Source organism: Astatotilapia calliptera, chromosome 19, assembly GCF_964374335.1.
Source record: "Astatotilapia calliptera chromosome 19, fAstCal68.1, whole genome shotgun sequence".
Lineage (NCBI taxonomy): Eukaryota > Metazoa > Chordata > Actinopteri > Cichliformes > Cichlidae > Astatotilapia > Astatotilapia calliptera.
The window spans coordinates 23,481,681-23,504,293 of record NC_137440.1 but is presented as its reverse complement, the minus strand read 5'-3'; the positions used below and the strand labels follow the sequence as shown (position 1 = coordinate 23,504,293).

Genomic DNA, 22,613 nt, shown 5'->3' with positions numbered 1-22,613 from the left:
CCTCTGTGGAATTGGAGTTTCTTCTCTGGAAACAAAAGTCACCCTTGTCTTCTTCTTCTGAGGAATTTTATCTTCAGTATAAATTAGATGCTGATTGGCCAAAATAAGCAGGCACTGGTTTTTCATGTGTGCACAGTCGTGCATGAACATATTTCTGAAACGTTTCCAGTTAATATCAGCCTTGAGATCTTCATTGTCTGCTCCTATTTTCAAAATTATGCACATTATGTTACTGGCATCCACAGGACTGCACTTTGTTTATTTTATCCATTCTTCCATAAAGACAAAAAGTAGAATTTCTATTGCTTGGATTAGTCTGCAGCTTTTTGCTGGTATATTCAGTTATATATATTCATATATTTTACATTGCTTGCATGTCTTCTGAAAGCTGAAGTTACATGAACGGTGATGTATGACAACATGATGTTTATGACCACTGCCTTTTCCCTGAATCACTCATGAGTTTCCTTGAGGCGTTTCCTTGCCTAGCTGACCTTTATACTGGAGATATTTGGACTTGTCAAAGAACAACTTCAAATGAATAATGGTCCAATTCCATTTAGCTGCTTCATTTTCAGAAACGTTGTGTGTGAAATTTCAACTTGTTAAAGTAAAAGCACAGGTGCAAATGTATTTTAGGGAGCCACTGATTCGGTGGGACATTTAGGGGGAACGGCGAGACTGTTAACGTTAACGACCCAGACTATGACAAGACAAAATGACTGCCGAGAAAAAGGCCTGTTATTTTTGTGGTCAGGAGACTGGTTAATCTTCCCAGCATCTATGAGTCTGTTGGCTCTTGTGTTTACATATTTGATGATGATAATCTAGACTGAAAGGTCACACTGAATAAAGATGAAATAAATCAGCAGTGAGTGAAGCAGTCTGTGGGTGTTTGGCAGCTCTGTGTTTTGACTATTGCTTATTCAGTGTCTAGCCATAGTGGCTGGCAGTTTCACTACAATAGAGCTGGAACTGTTAATGTTAAGGAACGAGTTTTTCATATTTCCGTCACGTGCATTCCCGTTGAATAAACCCTGGTGGCCAACATAAAAGAGTCTCTAAAGCTAATTTCCCTTTTAATGCTAAACAATTTAATTTTTGATGCCAGTGTGCCCAAAAAGTGGAACAGCTGTAGGCTAGATGTTTGCTCCAAGACCGATCAATGCAGATTAAAAAATAACAATAAAATGAAAATATTCCCTATCCACAGGCTGAACAAAGATACACGTTTCAATGGTAACATCCCTGCAACAAACCAAACAAAAGAAAACAAAAATTGCACATTAAAAGATCTTAGGAATTTATTTAAAAGGATTAAGGGATACAGTTATCATTACGTCATAATATAACACTGTTAAATATCTGAGCAGAACTCGGCAAGAATTAATGAGGAAATGTCATAATTCACTTGGGAGTCTGTTAGGAAGAAAAAGAATCTCCTCATTGACACAAGGATTAAAATGGAGAGACAAGATTTAGCTTTGGCAACCTTTCCTGTAGCACTCACTAACTCAATAGCCTCATATGGTGAAAAATTGTAAAGCACAGACCCGAGGCATGGAAAGTAACAGAGACAGAGTGATTCAGTGAAAGTGAATGGCTCTAACCATCACTCAAGGGGGGAGAGCCTTAGAGAGAGAGAAAGAAAAAAAGCAGGGAAAGGACGGAAAGAGGGGGAAATGACTGGCGACTGTGTGGGAAGAGAGACAGAGAGCAAGAGAGAGCGAGAGAGAGGGGAGGGGCTTAAAAAGTATGAACTTGTGTATGATTTAGCTGCAGGAAGCATTAAGAAGGGAGAAGACTGCAAACAGGACGTGGTAATGCCCACGCTTTTTTTTTTGGCTTTAATGAGGACAAGTTACTCCAAGACTTATCAGAGGGTGATTTTTTTGCCTCCACACTTGGTCACACTTTTTCTAGTGCGCTTCTTCAGTCCCGAGAGTTAATAAAATCCGGTCCTGGAACCCGTGGTGTTTTTCCTCTTTCTGCTGTGCGTAATTTGTATCCAGGATCGATCGGGAAAAAAAGGCGACAGAGCAACAACACGAGGACGAGAAGTCAAGACATAAAGAAAAGTAATTGGTGGAAAATGAAAGGCGTCTTGGATTTCTGCTTGATTTTCCTCACGCTGCACATTCCCGGCGTGGTGTCCTTGTCCACACGTAAGTTGCACACAGATGTCCATCGATGCGCAAAGTTACGATAGTGCTGGGGAAGGCTTTGGGGGGTTTGGCTATATATGTTTGTTATGTTTTATTTTATTTTATTCTAATTTTTAATTTTATTTTTTAATTTAATATTCATGTAGTTTTCGGAAGAAATCAATGCAAACCAAGTGTCACCCTAATATCCCAATGTAAACACCAGCACCATGTGACAGTGTAAGTCCTGCTCCGGTATGTTTGATTCTGGCGATAAATATGTTGTAAAAATAGACTTTTGCTGCTACTACAGTAAAACGTTTTAGAAATGTATTAGGCAAGTTAATATTGGATTATTACGCTGTAGTAATACGATTTTGAAGGGGGAAATGCAGTTTTTTTTTTGCACAACAGTGTTTTAGTGATACCACGTGGGACACAATTACTTAAGAAGAAATATTAGTCATTGGAAAAAACACACAGAAGGATAAATCTAATAAATATTATGCTCATATCAAGTAGAGTAAAAATAGTTGACCACAAATAGTTTCCATACAAGAAATATTGTATGAACCCCATATAAGAACATGCAGGAATTGCAGGGGTCTTTTTTTTTTTTTAATAATACTGTTTTACAATGTGTTTCCAATCTAAAATAACACCAATTCCACGGATTCTTTCCTAAGTTGCCTTACATAACAGCAGGTCACTTCCTTGGGACACATACTGGATCCACTTTGCTGGCTTTCTGGATACATTTAAAAAAACGAAAAAAGAAAACGGCCACTTTGTCCACTTGACAGCTCATGTTATAGATGGGCTCCTGCTGTAGTAAACTGGTCGTTTCCCTGCAGAGAGAACTCATCTCCCATGAGGCTGATTTTCAACAAGTCAGGCCATAACTCGTTAAACACATGGAGAGCATGGGGGCTTTACGAACCGCATCAACACAATGACATCATCTGCTGGGGTTGTGGAGAATGTTAACCACCAGCTTAATGCACAATAATCTAAATAAATCAAAGTTATGTCCATTTCACTCTTTAAGTGGTTGGATTAGTTTTTATGGCGAGCTTGCTGGCAAACAGCAGCTCCACTGTGAGGATCTCCTGCTATTCATCCTGTTTCAAAGGCACTAATAAAAGAAACTACAGTTTTAAGGGCTTAAAGGAGACAATGGGCCCTGATCATAAGCCACCCTGCTGTTTATTATACGACATAATCGGTCATTACCATGTTATTCATTGTAATAATGGACTTTGCTTCCCTTTCACTGACTATGCTGCGGTTTACGAATGCCACCATAGTAAAACAGTTTAAATGTGGATTTTTTTTGCACTAACATATAATTAGTTTTCATTGCAGCTCATAAACTTTTACATTTTTAGTTTTCTGTGAACAAACAATGAGACGTTTATGTAGGATATTATCATATTTTTTTAAAACTTTTTTTTAAAAACAAAACAGACTTTTAATCAGAAACAAACTTATTCTATCCTATATTTTCCTTTTGTGCGCCCTATTTAAACTAAGATAAGCTAATTTAATCTCTCTCGATAAGACCATCAGTTAAATAACTCAAATGTAAACCTGTAAAAAAACAAAAAAACTCAAGAGAAACAAATAACATCCGTTGCTGTTTCCTCGGTCTCTTTACCAACGACGTTGCATGGCTCATTGTCACTAAATGTTGCGTGACTTCTTTCACTTGGCTTGTCCAAGCGGCCCCTCAAAAAGTTCCACATGTACTTCTATTAAGCAGACAGAGAAAAGTATTGGCTGCCTTTCAAGCGTTGCATGAATGAGTGAGAGGAGCTTTTTAATACAAAGAGGAGGTGGCATGTACCTTTGAAGACTGACAGCCTCAATACCGCTTAAGTCCACTGGAGACCTTTCACTCTCAAACAAAAGTTCAAAACTTTTCCTCGGCTGAACTCGCCCCGTAACTTCATCCATCTCCATCGCAGGCTTAAGCTCGTCTCCTGCCCCAATGAGAGCTGTGTTTCGAGTTGCCTCAACCTCTCCAAACAAATAATATTTTACAAACCATTTCCTCCAGTGAGTGTGTCCAAGAGGCAATAAACAGCAGTAATTTCGTCTAGAACCGCCGTGTTTGAAGGAGTGTTAAAGGGGCTTCGCACCCTGCTCAGGGGCAATGTCCTCAGTGCCTGGAATACATAAACACTGATTGTTATTCAGATGGATCGCAGTTCACTGTATCCGGTGACAAAGACAACCCAGCCTCTGTGCAAGTGTTTGTTTGTGTTCATTTGTGTGTGCATAAATGTGTGCAAGTGTTGTGTCAGAGCTCAAGATGGGGTTACCATATTAATATTGGAGCGGAGTTACAGTTGATTTCGCTTGTTCAAAGGCGACTCCTCCATAAAAGACCCACAACATTGTCTGTAAGCGCAAGGTGGCTGGCAGCTGAATAGATGTGGCCCCGGGCACAGATTTACAGAGGTCTAACAAAGTATTGATGCTCTCAGTCAGTGTTCCTCGCTCATTCCTTCATAAAAGGTTTTCCACAGTTCCGCGCTTTTCAATACGTTGGACTTAGCGTCATTTTTTTCAACTCTCGTCTCCTCTTGTCTCCTCTCTTCTCTTCCATATCCCCATCTTTTTTTGTTCCTTTATCATTTTGTTCACGTGTAGTGAGATCAAAGCTCCACTGTTTGACTTTCAGTTGTCAGATAAGATAAAGAGATAAACAGCTAAACTCTTTCTCTGACCATTTAGCAGCTTCTTTGCTAAAACAACTAAAAATACAAAAACGCAACGAAACTGAACTGCGTCAGTGTTAGCTAATGCAAGTGAGAGAGGGAGGGTTAAGAGATCTAACGAAACTGCATTAGCGCATGTCTGTGCTCTTTCTGTCAGATGTTTTATCGCAAAATAGCGCAAACTCTGCATTGCCCAAATAATTTTACATAGAAGCATTTGCACTACATACTACAGCATGAAGCTCAGCATGCACAAGCATGCACATTTGCTTGATTGTGAGAGATAATCCAATTCAGACATTTCATCCCTTATTAGTTGCAGATTTTTGTCACAGAATCATGAAGCAGATGGTTTAGACAGGACACTGGAAAAAAGAAAAACTTTGGAGGGTTTTTTCTCAGTAAGATTTTAATTATTGCTACTCTAACGTTCTGTTAGGGGTCTAAATGAGGGCAAAACAAAAGTAATCAGTGTCATGCTATGTTGGCTGTGCTTTTTCTATATTAAAACTTATATTTCAGCAGAAGTGGGTCTCGCAACCTTCAACAATTATGGTAAATGGTAAATGGCCTGCATTTGTATAGCGCTTTTCTAGTCCCTAAGGACCCCAAAGCGCTTCACACTACATTCAGTCATTCACCCATTCGCACACACATTCACACACTGGTGATGGCAAGCTACATTGTAGCCACAGCTGCCCTGGGGCGCACTGACAGAGGCGAGGCTATTATATAAAACGAACAGTCCTAAACAGGTACCAAAGCTATAATCTACAACAGGACGAGGTTCCTTAACGGGCAACAAATATGGCACAAATAAGCAGTTATCTTTTGCTCACTGGTAAATTGTTACATAACAGGCTGGCAAACCTGTGAATCCCAAACATTAACTACATTTCTTCACAAATAGCACTAACTAATCAGTGCAATGCCAGTTGTCCCATTAATGCTTTAACATTTGGATTATTTTCATTTGGTGGATTTACAGAAAAACAAGAAAAACTGACTCAGAGTTCATTTTCTTCTGAATTTTCTTCAACAAATTTCAAGTAATGTACAAAAAAAGCCATTTTTTCTCAGTGCGGGAATTTGAAATGTGGCTTCACTGAGGATGGTGTGCAGAAATCAGCCACCACAAGCAGAGGACAAAATCAGATTGGAGCAGGGAGTTGAGCTAGCCAACCATGCAGCAGACAGTGAGCAAACCCACTGTCGCGGTACAGCAAGGGGGCAGCAAACCACCTTCATGACAGTGATGTTTCAAATGTGATGCGCTGGGCAGGGCAGCACTGTTGGAACACAAACTAAGGATTGAGGCTGTGGAATGAGGCTTTGCCCATCGTTTTCTGCTTACACGTAAAATAAGAACAAAAGAATTAATACCTAATTGCCAAAACACAGGGTGATAGTGACATACCAAAAAGAGCTGATCTGACTTTTAGAGGAAAATAGGGCATCACACAACTTACAGCAGCTAAAATGCTGGGCAGCCTGTGTTTACGTCATGGAATATAAGGAAGGCTTAAATTTGACAACTCAGTAGATTTCCACTGCAAACCAGGCACAGCAAACCTTTACAGGTGAATCAGACATAGGACTGGGCTGACTGTGATGTGGTGCCCTGTAGAGTTTACATGCAGTGCTACGTAAGGCGACAACGTGAGTTGGAGGTAGAAGATGTGTGGATGAGGGCTTCATACTGTGGGAAAGCCTTTTGATAATTCCAGCACAAGTACAACTTCATGAGGCCATTTCAGGGGTTTCAAGAATGAAGACATTGGCCCGCAGCTACATGTGGTGGCCAAACATGAATGCATATGCTGAGACAGGCATGCAAAATCAACCAAGCTACAACCATGGGAGTGTCTAACTCCACCATTGATGAGATTCCATATGGATTTGTGTGTGCCTCAGTGGTCTCACTGTTCACAATAAGTTGATTCATGCTCAGCCATTGCATTCCATAAATACTGAAACTTATCTTTGCTACTCTTGAACTCCTGTGCTCATGAGCTCAGGGAGCACAGAGTGTAAAACCCTGCACAGGCATGGCATCAAGCATATATTGATGGTGGCACTGTGTAGCATTCTGTTAGGGGTTTCAGTGAGGGGGGAAAAGGCTTGTAGGGTGTACAGTGTGGCTTTGTAGTAAGAGGCTCAGGAAGCTGTTGGAGTGGAGCTGTGAAATAAAATTGCCAGGGATTCTGCTAACATGCCTGGCAGCCCCTCATATCCACATTGCAGCAGGACCAGTTTAGCTGTCGATGGAGTCTGACGAGTCAGAACCCATCTGTGGGTGAGGGACTTTATGCTGGAAACAGATTCCGAGTAAAAGAACCAGAGCAGTGTCTCAAGATGATAAAAACACGTTGACTAATATGTTAGGACATGTCCATGTTATGACCAGAAACAGCATGCCTTCAGCTTACAAGATAAGCACTGCCCTGCTAACAAAGCTCCACTAGAGCCAAGAAACACTAAACCTGAGAGCACGGTGCAGGACTGAGTGGTTCTGGAAAGCAGGGAACAGGAATTTGAAATAGAGCAACATTATCACCAGAGCATTATCAGAAAGTTGAGGGGCCGAGAGCGAAGTCACTAGGCTCCAAAAATGAAAGGGAAGTAGGGCACAATTCTGAAACTGTTAATAAAGGTTCCAGCAGATAATTGGATATTTTGTCTTCAGCTACACTTTAGTACATCTGAAGTGCCCCTTGAACACAGGCAGTAACTTTTTCAAATATTAGCCTAAACTTTAAAACCATTCGAAAGACATACTCCCTCTAATATCCATGTCCTCCCACCCTCCTCCAGATGTAGCAATCATCTACCCTCAGGACCCTGTACTTCGCATTGGGTCTAACCTGACAGCCAGCTGCTGGGTCCACCCCGAACTTGGCGTCCACGCCAGCTCGCTTTTCTGGACACTGAATGGTCAACAGCTGCCCAGCTCCTTCTACAGAGTGCTTAGCGCGACTAACCTCAGTGTGACGCTGGCAGGACTCAATGCCTCCAAGCAAACATCTGGTGACAACCTTGTCTGTCACAATCACAAGGGACACATACTGGCTGGCTCCTGTCTCTATGTTGGCAGTAAGTTGAAGTATAAAATGTATAACTTTAAAATAATCTTATTCCTCTGACGATTCTCTGCATCTGCTTCTCTGCTTCACTACGAGGAAATGTTACATAAATGTATAAGTGCAGGCGAGGACTTAGAGGAGCAATACACCAAAGAGATGAATGGAATGAAAAGGAAATGGGAGTAAAAGGAAACAGCAACCAGGTAGTGGGCAGATTTTTAAGTGTCCCTGCACATTTGTAGCTGTATTTTATGTTTAGTGTTCCTGCCTTCAGGCCCAGCGAGAGGCCTCTATTGCCCGACGCTTTAACCACCTGTGTGGTCCATTACTCGCACTATCACTCATAAAGTATGGGCCTGACATTTTACACACGCACAAACACACATGTCTGTACTTCTACAGTTTTGAGACGTACTGTTTTTCTTTTTTTTATTGGTACAGTAAACTTCATAGAACTTACTGATTTGGGGCTTATGACAACTCTAATATGGCGTATTCCTGTTTGCTCTGAAACAGTATGAGACTATGAAAAATGTGCTTATTTTTGTAGCCAGAATACAAGTAGACATATAAGGACTTGAATAGTGACAGTTAAATAGCAATAATCTCACTAACAGGGTGGCAAGACTTAGTAATGCCATCCATGTTATTATGGCAGGGAACTGGCAGGTGTGGGTCCTGGAAAAAAACATTGGCCACTTTGCTAGGTATACCCATTTATCTAATCAGCCAATCATATGGCAGCAACTCATTAGGCATGCAGACATGGTCAGCACAACTTGCTGAGAAGAAGGTGATTTTAAATGTGACGTGGCTGTTGGTTGCAGAGCATTTTAAAATTACTAATCTACTGGGACACAAGCTTCTCTAGGTTTACAGAGAATGGTCTGAAAAAGAGAAATGAATGGCATTTCTCTGGGTGAAAAAGCCTTGTTGATGTCAAATGTCAGAGGAGAATGGCCAGACTGTAACAATGTAACTCAAATAACAACTTATTGCAGCGAGGTATGAAAAAGAGCATCTTGGATCGCACAGCATGTTCAACATTAAAGCAGATGGGCTACAGCGGCAAAAGACCGCACCAGGCGCCACTTTTGTCAGCTAAGAACAGAAAACTGAACCAACAATTCACACGGCTCACTAAAATTGGACATAAACAACTGGAAAAATGTTGTCTGGTCTGATGAGTTTCTGCTGCAAGATTCACATGGTAGGTTCAGAACATCAAAGCATGGATCCGTCCTGCTTTGTATCAGTGGTTCAGTCTGCTGGCAGTGGTGGTGTAATTGTGTGGGGGATATTTTCTTAGAATACTCCGGATCCCAAAGCACCAAACGAGGATCGTTTAAACATCACAGCCCCCGCCGAGTGTAGTTGCTGACCACCGTCCTCTGATGATGGATGTTCTCAGCAGGATAACATACCATGTCACAAAGCTCAAATAATCTCTCTAAATAATGTACTTCAATGACCTCCACAGTCACTAAATCTAAACCCAATAGATCACTTCTGGGATGTAAAGAAACAGGAGATTCACATCGGGGATGTGCAGCAACTGGGTGAAGCTCTCGTGTCCACAGGGGCTAAAACTGGGGAATGTTTCCAGCACTTTGTTGAATCTGTGCCATGAAGCATTACGACAGTTCTGAAGGTAAAAGGGGGCCTAGCCAGTACTAGCAAAGTGTACCTAATAAAGTGTCCAGTGAGTATAGCCTGTGTACTTTATGTTTGGATTTAGAAACATAGTGAGAGATAAGTGAAGAAACCAAATTATATAAATCACTTAACTTGGTGTTGATAATAATGTTCTACATCATTTAAGTCTTTAAAATGCGATCTGTGTTCATTACCTTTTGTATTCTTTGGTCTTTTTTCATTACAGTAAGTTTAAAGAGCTTTTACTACTATTATTAACCGTGATGAGAATGCTTACTAGAACTGCAAGAACACAAAACCATAAACACGCTCTCTCTAACACACACACAGAAAGATGCAATCAACAAGATCTTCATCTCTGTGTGACACTAGACCTGAGCACCTTGTGTTCTGAGAGATGAACATGCACATACACACACCAGTAACAAAAACCCCAAAACAACAGCTATTTCAGAGGAATATCACTTTGTACCCTCACTCATCATTTCTCCTTTGCCATGTTTTTTCTCCTCTCTTTTCTCTTCACAAATTTCCCCCACCCTCTGTCTTCGTCCTACTCTCTGTCCATCTTCACCCCATTGTCTCCCAGTGCCTCCAGTGAAGCCAATCAATCTGACCTGTTGGTCCAGGAACACCAAAGACCTGACTTGTAGCTGGGCCCCGGGGGGAAAAGGAGAGACTAATATCAGCACGCAGTACAAGCTCAAGTATAAACTCAGGTATGCACACACGCACTGCAGCTTAACTTTTACAAGTGACTCAATTCACAGTTTTTTAAATGATCTAAATCAATTACACTACTATCTACACATTACCTACACACACACAGCTTTGCACGAGAATGCAAACATCTGAATCATTCGGACTGCAAATTAAGCACACTTTATCCTGCCAGCTCCCTAATACACAGTTTGTGTAGTATCCAAATGAACCCATGTGAGAACAGTTAGCTGGTGGCTATCATGTGTCACTCTAGAAAGCCGACACCCATTTTCCTAAACCAAAGGGAGTAGTTCCATTAGTAAGAACACATCTGTGACAGATAATCTCTGCTTGTGTGCTATATGTGAGAATGTTCAGCTTTGGACAAGCAGATAGTTACTGTTCATTACATCACTGTTCTAAACGTTGCAGTTACTAATCAGACAGTTTTGTCTTGACTTGACCAACATATTTACTTTGGTTTGCACGATTCGTGGATAGAAAAAATCAATGATCTAAGGGGCAATGATCAACTAAGGGACAAGAAAGAGCAAAACTACTTCATGGAAAAACAGGAATCCACCACTGCAAACCCACCATCAAACCTCTAAGCCTCAGAGCAACAACAGCAACACCCCAAACCAGAGTTATGCTCACAGAGTGTGAATGAGACAACCTGAACAAGACAGCCAAAGCTTCACTTTTCACACAAAGCAAAAGCAGAAAAGGAATAACTTTCACAGCAATAGATTCTTCCAACATTGTCCGAGAAACCTAAACCATTTTTAAAAAAAGTCTTTCAGTAGTTGTACAGTTGGTCTTATAGTGGACCTATCAACGCCATGCTGGGAAAAAAAGAAAGCCTTTCACCCAGAAAGTTGATTCTTTTCATCTGGATGCAGCATTTTCACTCATCCAAGTGATTTCTTTAGTCTTAGAGACTGAAGAATTCACTTGGATGAGTGATGAAAGCTTTATCCCACTAAAAACATTGCATCCAGATGAACACAATCAACTCTCTGGGATTTCCTTAACTGGATTGTTAAGCAAGCATCGAGACCTTTCATGCTTACTTACTACTATTGTGCTATGACTGTCCAGTTGGCACAGAGGGCTTTTGGCCAGTTAGTAACATTTCTCAGTAGCCTAACTTAATGGATGAAGTGAAAAACAAAATAAAACATGAAAATGCAGCCAAGGTTTTAAACGAGTAAGCCCACCGCAAATGTTTTCAGTTAAAATCAGTATATTTCATAAGATTTTTTTGGGTTTTTTTTACAATACTGACATTCCTTAGAAAATCCCATGAAAGAAGTCTAAGTAGAGGTGGAAACAAATCCAAATACCACTGGATTTATTTTCAAGAACAATAACACACATGATACCCAGAGTGAACGCTGTTCAATAGTAGTAGTGTCATGAGACGTTGGTTCAGTGTGGAAGCAAAACATTTAAAAATGATTTTCATATGGGGTATAAGCGCTATAAAATATATAGATTTTAAATAAAAATAATAAGAAGAATCAACCGTTTTAAAACACCAAAAGGAAAATAAGTCTATATGCTGCACCTACAGATAGTTTGTATTCAATTTCAATTGGTATAAAGATTTGAGAGAAATGCTAGAGCTGGATAAATTAGCAACTTGTACCATGTCATGGAATAAATTGTGTTTTAGAAGGATCATTATTGAATGCTGTGTGGAGTTCAGTATTTTTTGTTTTTCTTTCAGATGGTATGGGACAGAGAAAGAGTGTGCAGATTACACTCATACACAGCCGTACTCCTGCAGCATCACCCAGGACCTGCACCTCTTCACACCTTACGAGATCTGGGTGGAGGCCTCAAACCAGCTAGGCTGGGCTACCTCTGATGTCATCACCCTTGACATCCTAGACGTGGGTGAGTGTGAGAAGAAGTTCGCTTTGACCCTTGTGCTTCATCTGCTGCTCTGAGAGCCTTGATCTCAGTGTCGATGAGGCCTCTGGCTGTAATCTAGGATGATTTGCAGCAACCTTTCAGGCTTGTTAGCCTTCAGAAGGAAAAAATGTCTACCTGATCTTTCATCCAATCTGCCGGAGGTTCAACCACTGAGTGAATTTCCTTGTGCTAATTCACTATTTGAACATTCACAGCAAAACCAAGATTAAACATGAGAAAATAACTGATTCAAAACATTAAAGATGAAACACTGTAATTTTTACAAATAGAACAAGACCAACAGCAAACTTTGAGAAAACACTGTACCTGACGCAGGACGCCATGATGTTTTCTAACAAAATTAGCCAATTCTAGTACCGCCAATTTGTCCAGTCCAGGCTAGTTTAAAGTCACACTCCCACAGTTATGGAAATACAGCCTTTATCTTTCTTACTGAGAGTGACAAGAAACTATCTAGACCACCTTCTTTGCTGTGCAGCTAGCTTCCCTTGTCATTAAGAATGCTAAATCTAAAACATACCTTCAAGTGCCACTAAAATGCATCGCATTTGTTTAAAACATAGTGTAACGACACCAATTTGTGGTTTTACAGGAGGTTATTTGCCAAAACTTTTCTTAGCCAGCAGCAGTTACTTCAAGTCTGCACAAAGCCAGGATACCTAATGAATTTGTCTGTTTCTAGTCTTATCTTAAACTAAGCTGAAAGTCTCAGTTGTTTCATACTGATTTGAGGAATATGAGAGTGCTTTCTAATCCAACAGGAAGGTAAAAAAGATGTAAAAAAATAAAATGCTGTATTTTTCGTAAAGAGCGATTTTCACTCTAATTTGTTACCATTATGTCAAATTTCTTTGCCACATTTTATTAAGGCATTTCTTAAAGTGTAAATATCATATACAGTATTCTATACTCGGTTCAACTCTATACAATATACACACTACATAGTATAGATTAGAAGATACTATCAGATGGTTTTGGAGGGGTGGGGGGATTTTTAAATAACGTTAAAGCTCCTCAGTGAGACTAAGCCGCTGATTCTTTGCCAGGTTCATCATCTCAAGACTCCTTTTCGATTTATCTTGTGGCCCCCAAGTCAATACCTGTGATTGAAACAACTTTTATTTCCACCGACAGGTCATTGGCTTGACTTCTGTGAATTCTGCCTTTTAAAGAAAGTTGTTCACAAGCACTGATCCGGCTTCTCGCTGATAGAAACTGAGAGGCAATTCCTTTTAAAGCTTTGTTATGCCTAGCTTAGTGCGGTTTAAGCCAACGGAGCATACATCATTATCCTCAACACTCACTCACACATACAGACACACATGCACACATTCAGTCACATGCATGCTGACACCTGGATAGGCAAAGTTGTGTGATGACTGGAAACGCCCTCCCTTTTGATGAGCTTGTTTTCTTTTTACTCATGCTCACTGGACACACACACATACACAAATGTGAAAAAACACACATGCACACCACCTTATAACCCCCTTTTATCTAGTCTAGGAATGTTCCTGGCTGATCCTTGGGACTAATCCTGTTTCTGAGGCGGCCGTAGACGCCCGAGGCTTGAAAAGTTTGGGCTTTGAGGCTTTATGACATGGGCCGGAAATAATACAACCTGATTAGCTAAGAACTCTTCACCTGGTTTACTCCTGACATGTTCCTGACAATATACTGGAAGAAGCCCATATGGAGTTTCGAAGGTGAACACGTCATTGGCAAGGAAACAAGTGTCCATCAAGTTGTAATCCCTTTCTTCTTCCTAATGTATGCATGCACGCACCTGTTTACACACCCTGAGGGCTGGGCAGGTCCTGGTAACAGTATAGAGACAGAGGCAGAGAGAGTGGGAGGTTTCTGCACTGGCCTCCCTTTTTTATTCAAGTAGTTACCACAACAGCAGCAGCGTGTCATGAAACACAGCAACCAACCACACCTGCATCGGGGTGCCGTGACTCACTGGAGTATATGGTCATGTCTGATCAGCTATGAAGGCGAGGCGGAAACACCTACAGTTTCCCTTGCATTTCTTACTCACAGGGAATCCTCTGAACAGAGAGGCTAGAGGAAACTTGCATCGCTGACTCTGAAATGATGACGTGTTGAGGAAAGGCATATGTTAACGATGATTCATCCGTAATCTGTCACGTCTCATTGACTTTTACTGCCAAATGCATATAATGCTCAGGGTGACACATTTGCTGTTGACTGAGAACAATACCATTATATATATATATATATATATATATATATATATATATATATATATATATATATATATATATATATATATATATATATATATATATATATATATATATGTATATATATATATATAGATAAGCATTTTCTTCTAACAATTTGACACTTTTCTATCATTCTGTTATTGCCCCAGTGTGTTTTATCTGTTAATACTGGAACATTTGTCTTTCTTTTTTAAATAGATGTTAAAAAGAGTTTTTCAATTAACAATAGTTTACTGTCATAACTTTAAATTATGCTCAATTCTAGCATCTTGAACAAAGATGCTGTATTATATATATTCACATATTCAATATATATTCTGTTATTTTAAAGCCTCGAGTCCTGCGAGCCCTGTTTTTTGCCACATGCCTAACAATCACAGTGTGAGGAAACAGGAACACTCTTTTCTAGAAGTTTAACACGGGACAAAGAAATTGTCTCTGTTGATTTTTAAGTTGTTACCTTTATTGAGTAAATCAAAAGGAAATGACTTAGTGGATAGAAGAACACGATTCAAAAGAAAGAAAATGATCTCCTTGGTCCTTATTATTATGTAACTGGAAAAAAGAAATCTCACATTTCAAGAAAATGACACAAAAACCCATGTCGAATGTTGGTTTTGCATTGTGAAAGAGATACATTTGTTATCAACCGTGGCATAAAATCAATTATTTCAGTTAAAACACTGCAACAAATTGGTGTAAAATTACAGCAATGTACCGTTTTTTGGTGAATGCGGACGAATACTGTAACTTCTGATGCCTTTGAGGAAAAGAAGTTAAGAGCAAGCTACTGCACATAATGAAATATTTTTCTTTGGCAAGCGCAAGAACTTATGGGAATATAAATGTTTACATTCAAATCATTATTTTACACATGTTCTCGTGTTTATTTCCGTTGTGCTGCAATTAGTCTGACTGCTGTGGATGTTCTGTGTGGTTTCATGGTTTGGTCAAGACCCCTATAGTTGCATATAGCCTGCGTGCATCTTCAGTGTCTTGAATACGCCTATAAACCGTTCTTATAGTTGTGGACATATGAGCCAGAAGAAAAATGATATATGGAAAAAAGCACTGGGCCATCTTTGCATGCAGGTATTTTCAGTCCCTTTGCCAAAGGTGGATAAAATCAAGTGCCCAGGACTTGTGTCCGTAGCACATGCAGTTACATTTACAGTGTAATGATAGCCAGAAAGCAGTGAAGCTTATATGAAATACAGGTTTAAAAATATTATATACAGTAAGAAACTGTTGTTGCAGAGTACAGAAGGTAGACTTTAACAGTAAAGTTTCCTGTACAAAAGGAAGTATTTTTTACAGTGTACTTTAACAAAACCTATGTTTCCATCTGCAGATGTCATTGGCTATAATTGCATTGAGCCCTATGTGTGTCCAATAAAGTATTAGTAATCTTATTTTACTCTTAGGTTTACTGTATAATCTCTCTCAAGAAAAAAGCCTCTTGTGTCAACTCCCATTTTTTCCTGCACTGAATCTTTCCCATCTTCTTCTTCTTCCCTCTGATCAGCTTGTTTATTTACTAGCTATTCAATGATGGCATTCTGAAAAAAAGGAGCTGAAGTAGATACTGAAATGATCTCAAAAGCCCCAAAACGAGAAAAGTTAATATAATGCTCAGTCACCACATGTTTGTTTGCTGAAAAGATAATTGTTGTCAGATGAACATGCCTCTTCCAGCTCACACAAGTCAACTCTGCAAAACTAAAAGGCGCCTAGAGACCTCAAACCTCCGGCAACACTGAGCAATCTTTCAATGTGTTGTTACACATAAAGACATCACTCCTACTGCTTAAAATTGAAATTGAATGGATTGCTTGGTCGTGTAAACATAAGGAAGTAGAGAAAAGGCCCTAAGCAAAGAGTTTTGTTGTTGTAATACGCTTTGTTTTACTAGAAAAAATGCTTGTGACATTAATGTTTTAATTCAGATTAGTGGTTCAAATCAACCTCTAGTCAGCCACAGCATCTGTTAGAGCTATTTGATAAAATTCAAGGCAGTATTTGCCTCTCTCGCAGAGCAGACTATTTCCTATCTTGATTTCTTTATAACACATACATTAGTAATACAGGCAACAGCTTACAGCAGGGAATCAAATGTATGAGTCGGGTAATCTCTCATGAACAGCTATTAACTGTTGGTTAAGACATAAAAAGATGGAACCATTACATCCACGCGTTCTGTTTCTGTCTTCCTGCACTTTCTGTATGTTTGCCACTATCAAAGTAACGGATAAACATCATGTGGCATGCCACTGATCAGACGTTTTGTGTGCAGATGTTGAAGCAGTTTCCACCTGCACTACAGGACCTAAATATATTCACTATGTTTTTCATTATCAGTTCTGCATTTGATGCTTAATGTCCTGATGCCATTCCTCCTTCTCCAGTGACCACAGACCCTCCATCGGGTGTGACCGTCAGTCGCGTCGGGCAGTTGGAGGACCAGCTGAGCGTTCGCTGGGAGGCCCCGCCTGCTCTCAAAGACTTCCTGTTTCAGGCCAAATACCAAATCCGCTACAGGCTGGAGGACAGCCAAGACTGGAAGGTAGAGGACAAGAATCCATAGCTATAAGGATGCAAATCTGTTCTCTTTGTCTCTTTCTGTATAACAGCAGCACTGTCCCAGCTGTTTCTCATCCTTGTGCTGTAATCACCTCTGATGTAGCCTGATTGAGGCCTCCTCTGCCAGATGAGTTAATAGTTGGGCTGGTCAAAAATTTTCATTAGTCATAAATCTAGAAGCTACAGCCCAAAGCCACTGTATGTGTAACTCCGCACGAGCCTTTAATGAATGAAAAACACAGTGTAAAACCTTAAGACGCGCAGATGGTGCTTCCCAGAAATCATTTTCCTCTGGGTAAGAGTGAAGATTCTCCTGTAATTAAGGGGGAATTACACCGATGTAATATAAGCAAGTCTTGACTCGCAAAGTGGAAAAAGAAAAGGCGGGGAGTGGAGCAAGGCGGAGGAGGGATGATATGATTTTGAAGGAGGAGAGCTGGAGACTCGACACAGAGTGGTTTTAAAGGGTCGATGGTGAAAACAAAGCACCATTTCCCTCTGAACCAGCCCTAATCATGAGGTCATGCTGAGGAATGGAGGGATACATCTCAGCTGTTAATGTCTTCAATATGTCTGTAAGACGCTCAGCTGTAACTTCTGCCTGTTTGGCTCCCCCACATCACATCATTAGACTTTTGATGCCAGTAATTTCCATGTTCTGTTTTTTGTTTGAGTCCTTTTTAACAAGTGTTTATAGACTGATGCCAGAGAGAAAGTGAGGATTATTAGACAAGATTATTAATTGCAGCATGTGTGCCTTTCTTCTTCTCTATTTGCCTGTCTTCAGTTTTGCTGTTTGCATGAGTACCTGTAAGCGCTGCTGTGTGTGTGTCCCAGCATATCCAGCTCTGTAATAAATAATAGAGAACAGATTTTACCCAGCAGGCACGGTTACATTAAAATAGTTTCATAAACATGCTGATCAGCAGCCACCAAACAATGTGAGGTTCATGCATGTTTGGGTCTGTACATGGTTTGCGGTTGTGTTTTCTGCATCTTGATTTGGTCCTGTGTTTTAGTTTTTGCCCATTGGTATTTAATACTGTGGTCAGACCTCCAGCGCTCAGCGCTTTTGTGTTTGTGTCTTTGATTTGTCATGTAGGTGATGGAGGATGTTGGGAATCAGACCTCTTGTAGACTGGCTGGACTGAGACCTGGAACGGTATATTTCGTCCAGGTACGTTGGATATGTCTCGATGTGTAATGATTAAGTACTTCAGAGTAGCTTTCAGCCTTTCTAATGATGTATTTTCTCCAGGTTCGATGTAATCCCGTGGGCATTTACGGTTCTCGCAAGGCTGGCATCTGGAGTGAGTGGAGCCACCCGACTGCTGCTTCCACACCCCACAGTGGTGAGCACACACTCGTACACAGTCAGAAGGGCACTCAGAAGTCATTTTTTGTCCATTATTGAGGTTTTTAAGAGCATTTTAAGGCATCATAGGGTGCATATCCCACAGATCGCTCCTGCTGTTGAAAACTGGCAGCCTCAATGTCTCAGTGGTACTGTTTTATACACTTCTTGGTCAGTCTTCCAGGTTGTTTTTTATAGCACTGGCAGTTTTACTTATGTTAGACAAATCCAGTCAAAGACAATAAAAAATAATAACCTAACCATCAATGTAACATAATGCAATCTTTGCCCAACCTGACATTACAAAATCAAACCAGACTTTGATAATGTTTTACTTGCAATAGGTTGTAAAATAAACAATTTCAGAACCAACAAAAAATTCAAAAAACATTACTCATGTTCACAAAGTAGTGAGCACTTGTGGTTGTTTCTTCCCCAGACATAACTGCTGTGCAAAATGTTATCATAACTGATCGGAATAAAGACCACAACTATGAAAACAAAACCCAGTTCATAAAACCTTGATTTTTTTTTTCCATTTTCTGGAAGGGTTTCTGCAAGGGCAAGCTGAAAAAGCACAAATCAGGGAGGGGGGTTTAATCCTGTCTCCCCTTCTCTCCTCAAAGTCTTTTCAGTCACTCATCTGTCTTTTTTTAAAAGTCTTTGACAGTGAAAAATTGCATTTGCTTGAGTACTGCTCTGCAGATTCTTAACATACTGGAGCATTACTTGCTTATTTCCCTTTGCCATTATAACTACTTTAAACTTTCAGCCCCAAATTTGAGCCAGGTGAAAATTCTGCCTTGGTGTTTTGCATGGCATAAGCCCAGAATATACAGTTAGTCACTAACTGTTAGTGTATAACCTCAAAATTCAAACTGTGCAAACCATTTACCATTTACCATACCAGCACCACAGCTACAATAACAGAATCAGCAGCAGCTCCTTACTTTGCTGCACGCACAGTATGACCTTTCCATGTTTGATGTTTTCTGCATGTGTTTTGATCATTTGAGGTTCAGTTAAGCCCTTTTAAATAAGTCATCTTCTTGAGAAGTTGAATCACTGCTGCTTTTTTGATTTATCCAGGTGCATCCAGTTGAATTCAAATTGATATAAGGAGATGTTAAATAAACTGTATGGCTGATTTCTGACGTCTAGACGGGATAAAGCCAGTATAAAAGTAAAAATTTGGTGAATGAGTCTCATCAGCATCATCGGCTTGAATTCAAATTGTTATCTGCTGCCCTTCATGTAACTTAACACTGACCCTGCGTTACTGTAACTTCATAGCATGAAAACTAACCAGTTTAGCCTCTATTAAACTGTACTGAATTTCTTAACGTAATATTTTTAATGCAAATGTTGAATAACACAAAATCCTGCTTCATTTTGTTTAGAAATAGATTTCACATCATGAAAAAAGAATGAATTAGGACATTAAAAGTATAATACTTGCTGAAAAGTCCTTATCTTCCTCTCCTTGGGAAATACATTAAGCGTCCAAGACACCATGCATGAGATGCTGCACAGAAACACCTGCGCTGACTGAAAAGTTACATCTTTATGCTAGCTCCCCTTCTGCAGTGCTAGCTAGATGCTAAAGTACCGCAGACGCAACATTGACACCTCAGGTGAACATAACACAGGAATTAAAAACTGATTTGAGGGTGAAGTGGGGTGTGGGATCTCGTGTCCACGCTGGCAGCTGAAAGCAATGCCAGACTGCAACACAGACATTTAACTCCCTCGGCATTATGTATCAGCCTAATCTTCAGATTTGATTACTCATTTATTAAAAGTGCCAGAATGCTGTTCCAGATCAATCCCACCCACTTTAATCCCTTACTTTAGGGCAAGCCAACCCTGTGACTGAGGAACTGCTATCCAATGAGTGTAAAGTGTCTCTTGACATCCAAGGGGTTTTTATCCAATGTGCAATGTCCTGATAAGAGTTTATAGTATAGACTCTATACTAAAGTTTTGTCAGATGGTAAATGGACTGGTACTTAATATAGGGCTTTTCGACTCAATTTGAATACTCAAAGCACTTTCTTATTACAAGCTTCATTCACACACACACTCCTTTTCTATGCCTAATACCTTTTTACTGGTTTCTCCTCCCTGCAGAGAGAATGATGTCAGGCTCCTGCGACTCAAAATCCAGCGGAGACTCCAACTCCACCTTGCGCAGGGAGCTGAAGCAGTTCTTCGGCTGGGTGCGGAAACACGCCTACGGTTGTAGCAGCATGTCCATGAAGTTGTATGATCAATGGAGAGTGCTGATGCAGAAATCCCACAAAGTTCGCAACCAGGTAGGTAAGCATCATCATTCCAATCAAATCACAAACATGCACGCGTACACATGCTGCTAACACAAATACATGGAAATCTAAAACTGTTTTATAAACGCTGATTTTTTTTGCAGGTTCTCCAAGGGGATAAATCATAGCACACGCTGTCTTTACGAGCAGAAAACAAATCAAGAAAAGAACTGAGTGAATGTGATTCGTTATTATGTGTGTATATGAGATAAAGAGAGTGTATTCATATATCAGAATTATAAAGACAGTTTGCTCCGGACATTTTTTGTACGGCTACCAGCTGTGGCCACAAGAGGACATCCGAAGAAAAAGTGGGATATTCTTCCTTTATGTAACTTTTTGAGTCAACGCAAGGAAGGTGAACTCATCACAGACATGCTGGTATCACAAGAGGCACCATTTGGACTACCTTCTTCTTTCAAAAATGACACATTTGCATGAATAACCTGGATTATAGTAAAGACTTTTGTATTTGTGTGCAAAAAGGCAAACAGATCAGTTACATTTTGGACTTCTTTTTTTCCCCTGTGGATCCAAAGCACCATCTAGTGGCGGTTCAGCTTCAATGGATACTCCCACCTCAGCCTTCACCGTGGCCCCCATGTAAAAGGCAAAAGTAAATTATCATACAGTATTTCTAATTTCTTCTTTGTTATATAGCTGGATACTATACCAAACTGGTTCACTCAGGATTCTTCTGTTTCTGAGTGTCAGTAAGTGACTGATGACGTGATGGTGTTTGTGTACGGAAGCATTTCTCTGCCTTTTATTTTTGTACTAAATTGTACCAGCATATTTAAAGTATAAAGCTATGTTTTAATTCTTAAATTATGTTTAGTTAGTAAAGACTGTACAATGACTGAAGTTGTTATCACTCTGATGCTGTTCTATAAAATGATGTCAGAAACCCAGGGTTTGGAAAATAGTTGTCTGAGTCGCCAAGCACTGAAAAACACAACTCTGCACCTTATCAGATGACCAAAATGCAAATGGAAATTTAAGTGGATAAAAAACAAAACAAAGCAATAGACATCATATGGATTCTTAATAACATATCATGTTGACTCCACAGTGCATAAGAGGTGAAAATGGAGCTGACCCAAAGTACTTTAAAGCGGAGGCAGATGGACTGACGGGAATACAGAATATTAGCCAAGAGCGGCTCAGTGTCATCTTTGCCTTGTGCGAAGGTCCTAGTTTCTAATCCACTAGCTAGCTCGGGCCCTTGTCTGTTTTTGCATGCTCTCCTAGTGCCTGTATGGCTGCTCTCCAGTTTAGTCTCAGCTTTCTCCCAGAGTCCAAAAGACATACATTTTAGAAGTGGTGAGTCTAAATTTATGCACTGCAGTGCATAAATGTGGGACTTTCTCTATGTGCTCTTTTACAAACCTGCAACCTATTCAGAGTGTACCCTGCCTCCTGCCCTGCTGGTATAGGCTCCAGCCCCCACAGGCCTAGATAGAAAATGGATGGGTGGATTGTATTAGGAAAGTTATACAAAGAAAATCACAATTAAAAAAAATATATAAAAAATATATAATCTGGTGCAAGTAAGAACAAAACCAGACTGAAAAAAAACCATTAAAGGTGTTCAATTAATTAAAAATAAATTAAAAGTGGGCATACTGGTCCCTTGTTTATCGCGGGAATTATACGTTCCAAAAATAACCCGCGATAGGTGAAATCCGCGAAGTAGCCAACTTTATTATTATTATTTTTTTTTTACAATTATTATAGATGTTTTAAGGCTGTAAAACCCCTCACTACACACTTTATACACTTTTCTCAGACAGGCACGAACATTTTTACACTTTTCTCTCTTATTTAAACTCTCAATGATAAAACATTCGTAGAAAA

At 39.9% G+C, this 22,613-nt stretch overlaps 1 protein-coding gene across 2 annotated transcripts; it reads left to right on the top strand.

The window, feature by feature from the left end:
* Positions 1 to 1,784: 1,784 nt before the first annotated feature.
* On the top strand, positions 1,785 to 21,667 carry crlf1a (cytokine receptor-like factor 1a). 2 transcript variants are annotated; one of them, XM_026152865.2, is made up of 9 exons: positions 1,785 to 2,165; positions 7,682 to 7,960; positions 10,196 to 10,325; positions 12,041 to 12,210; positions 16,904 to 17,061; positions 18,181 to 18,255; positions 18,337 to 18,430; positions 20,563 to 20,747; positions 20,861 to 21,667. In XM_026152865.2, the coding sequence occupies exons 1-9, from the start codon at positions 2,093 to 2,095 to the stop codon at positions 20,882 to 20,884; spliced, it is 1,188 nt and encodes a 395-aa protein (XP_026008650.1). In that variant the 5' UTR covers positions 1,785 to 2,092; the 3' UTR covers positions 20,885 to 21,667. The 2 variants fall into 2 exon arrangements, with proteins under 2 accessions (XP_026008650.1, XP_026008651.1); XM_026152866.2 differs by having other exon boundaries at positions 20,563 to 20,751.
* Positions 21,668 to 22,613: the final 946 nt, after the last annotated feature.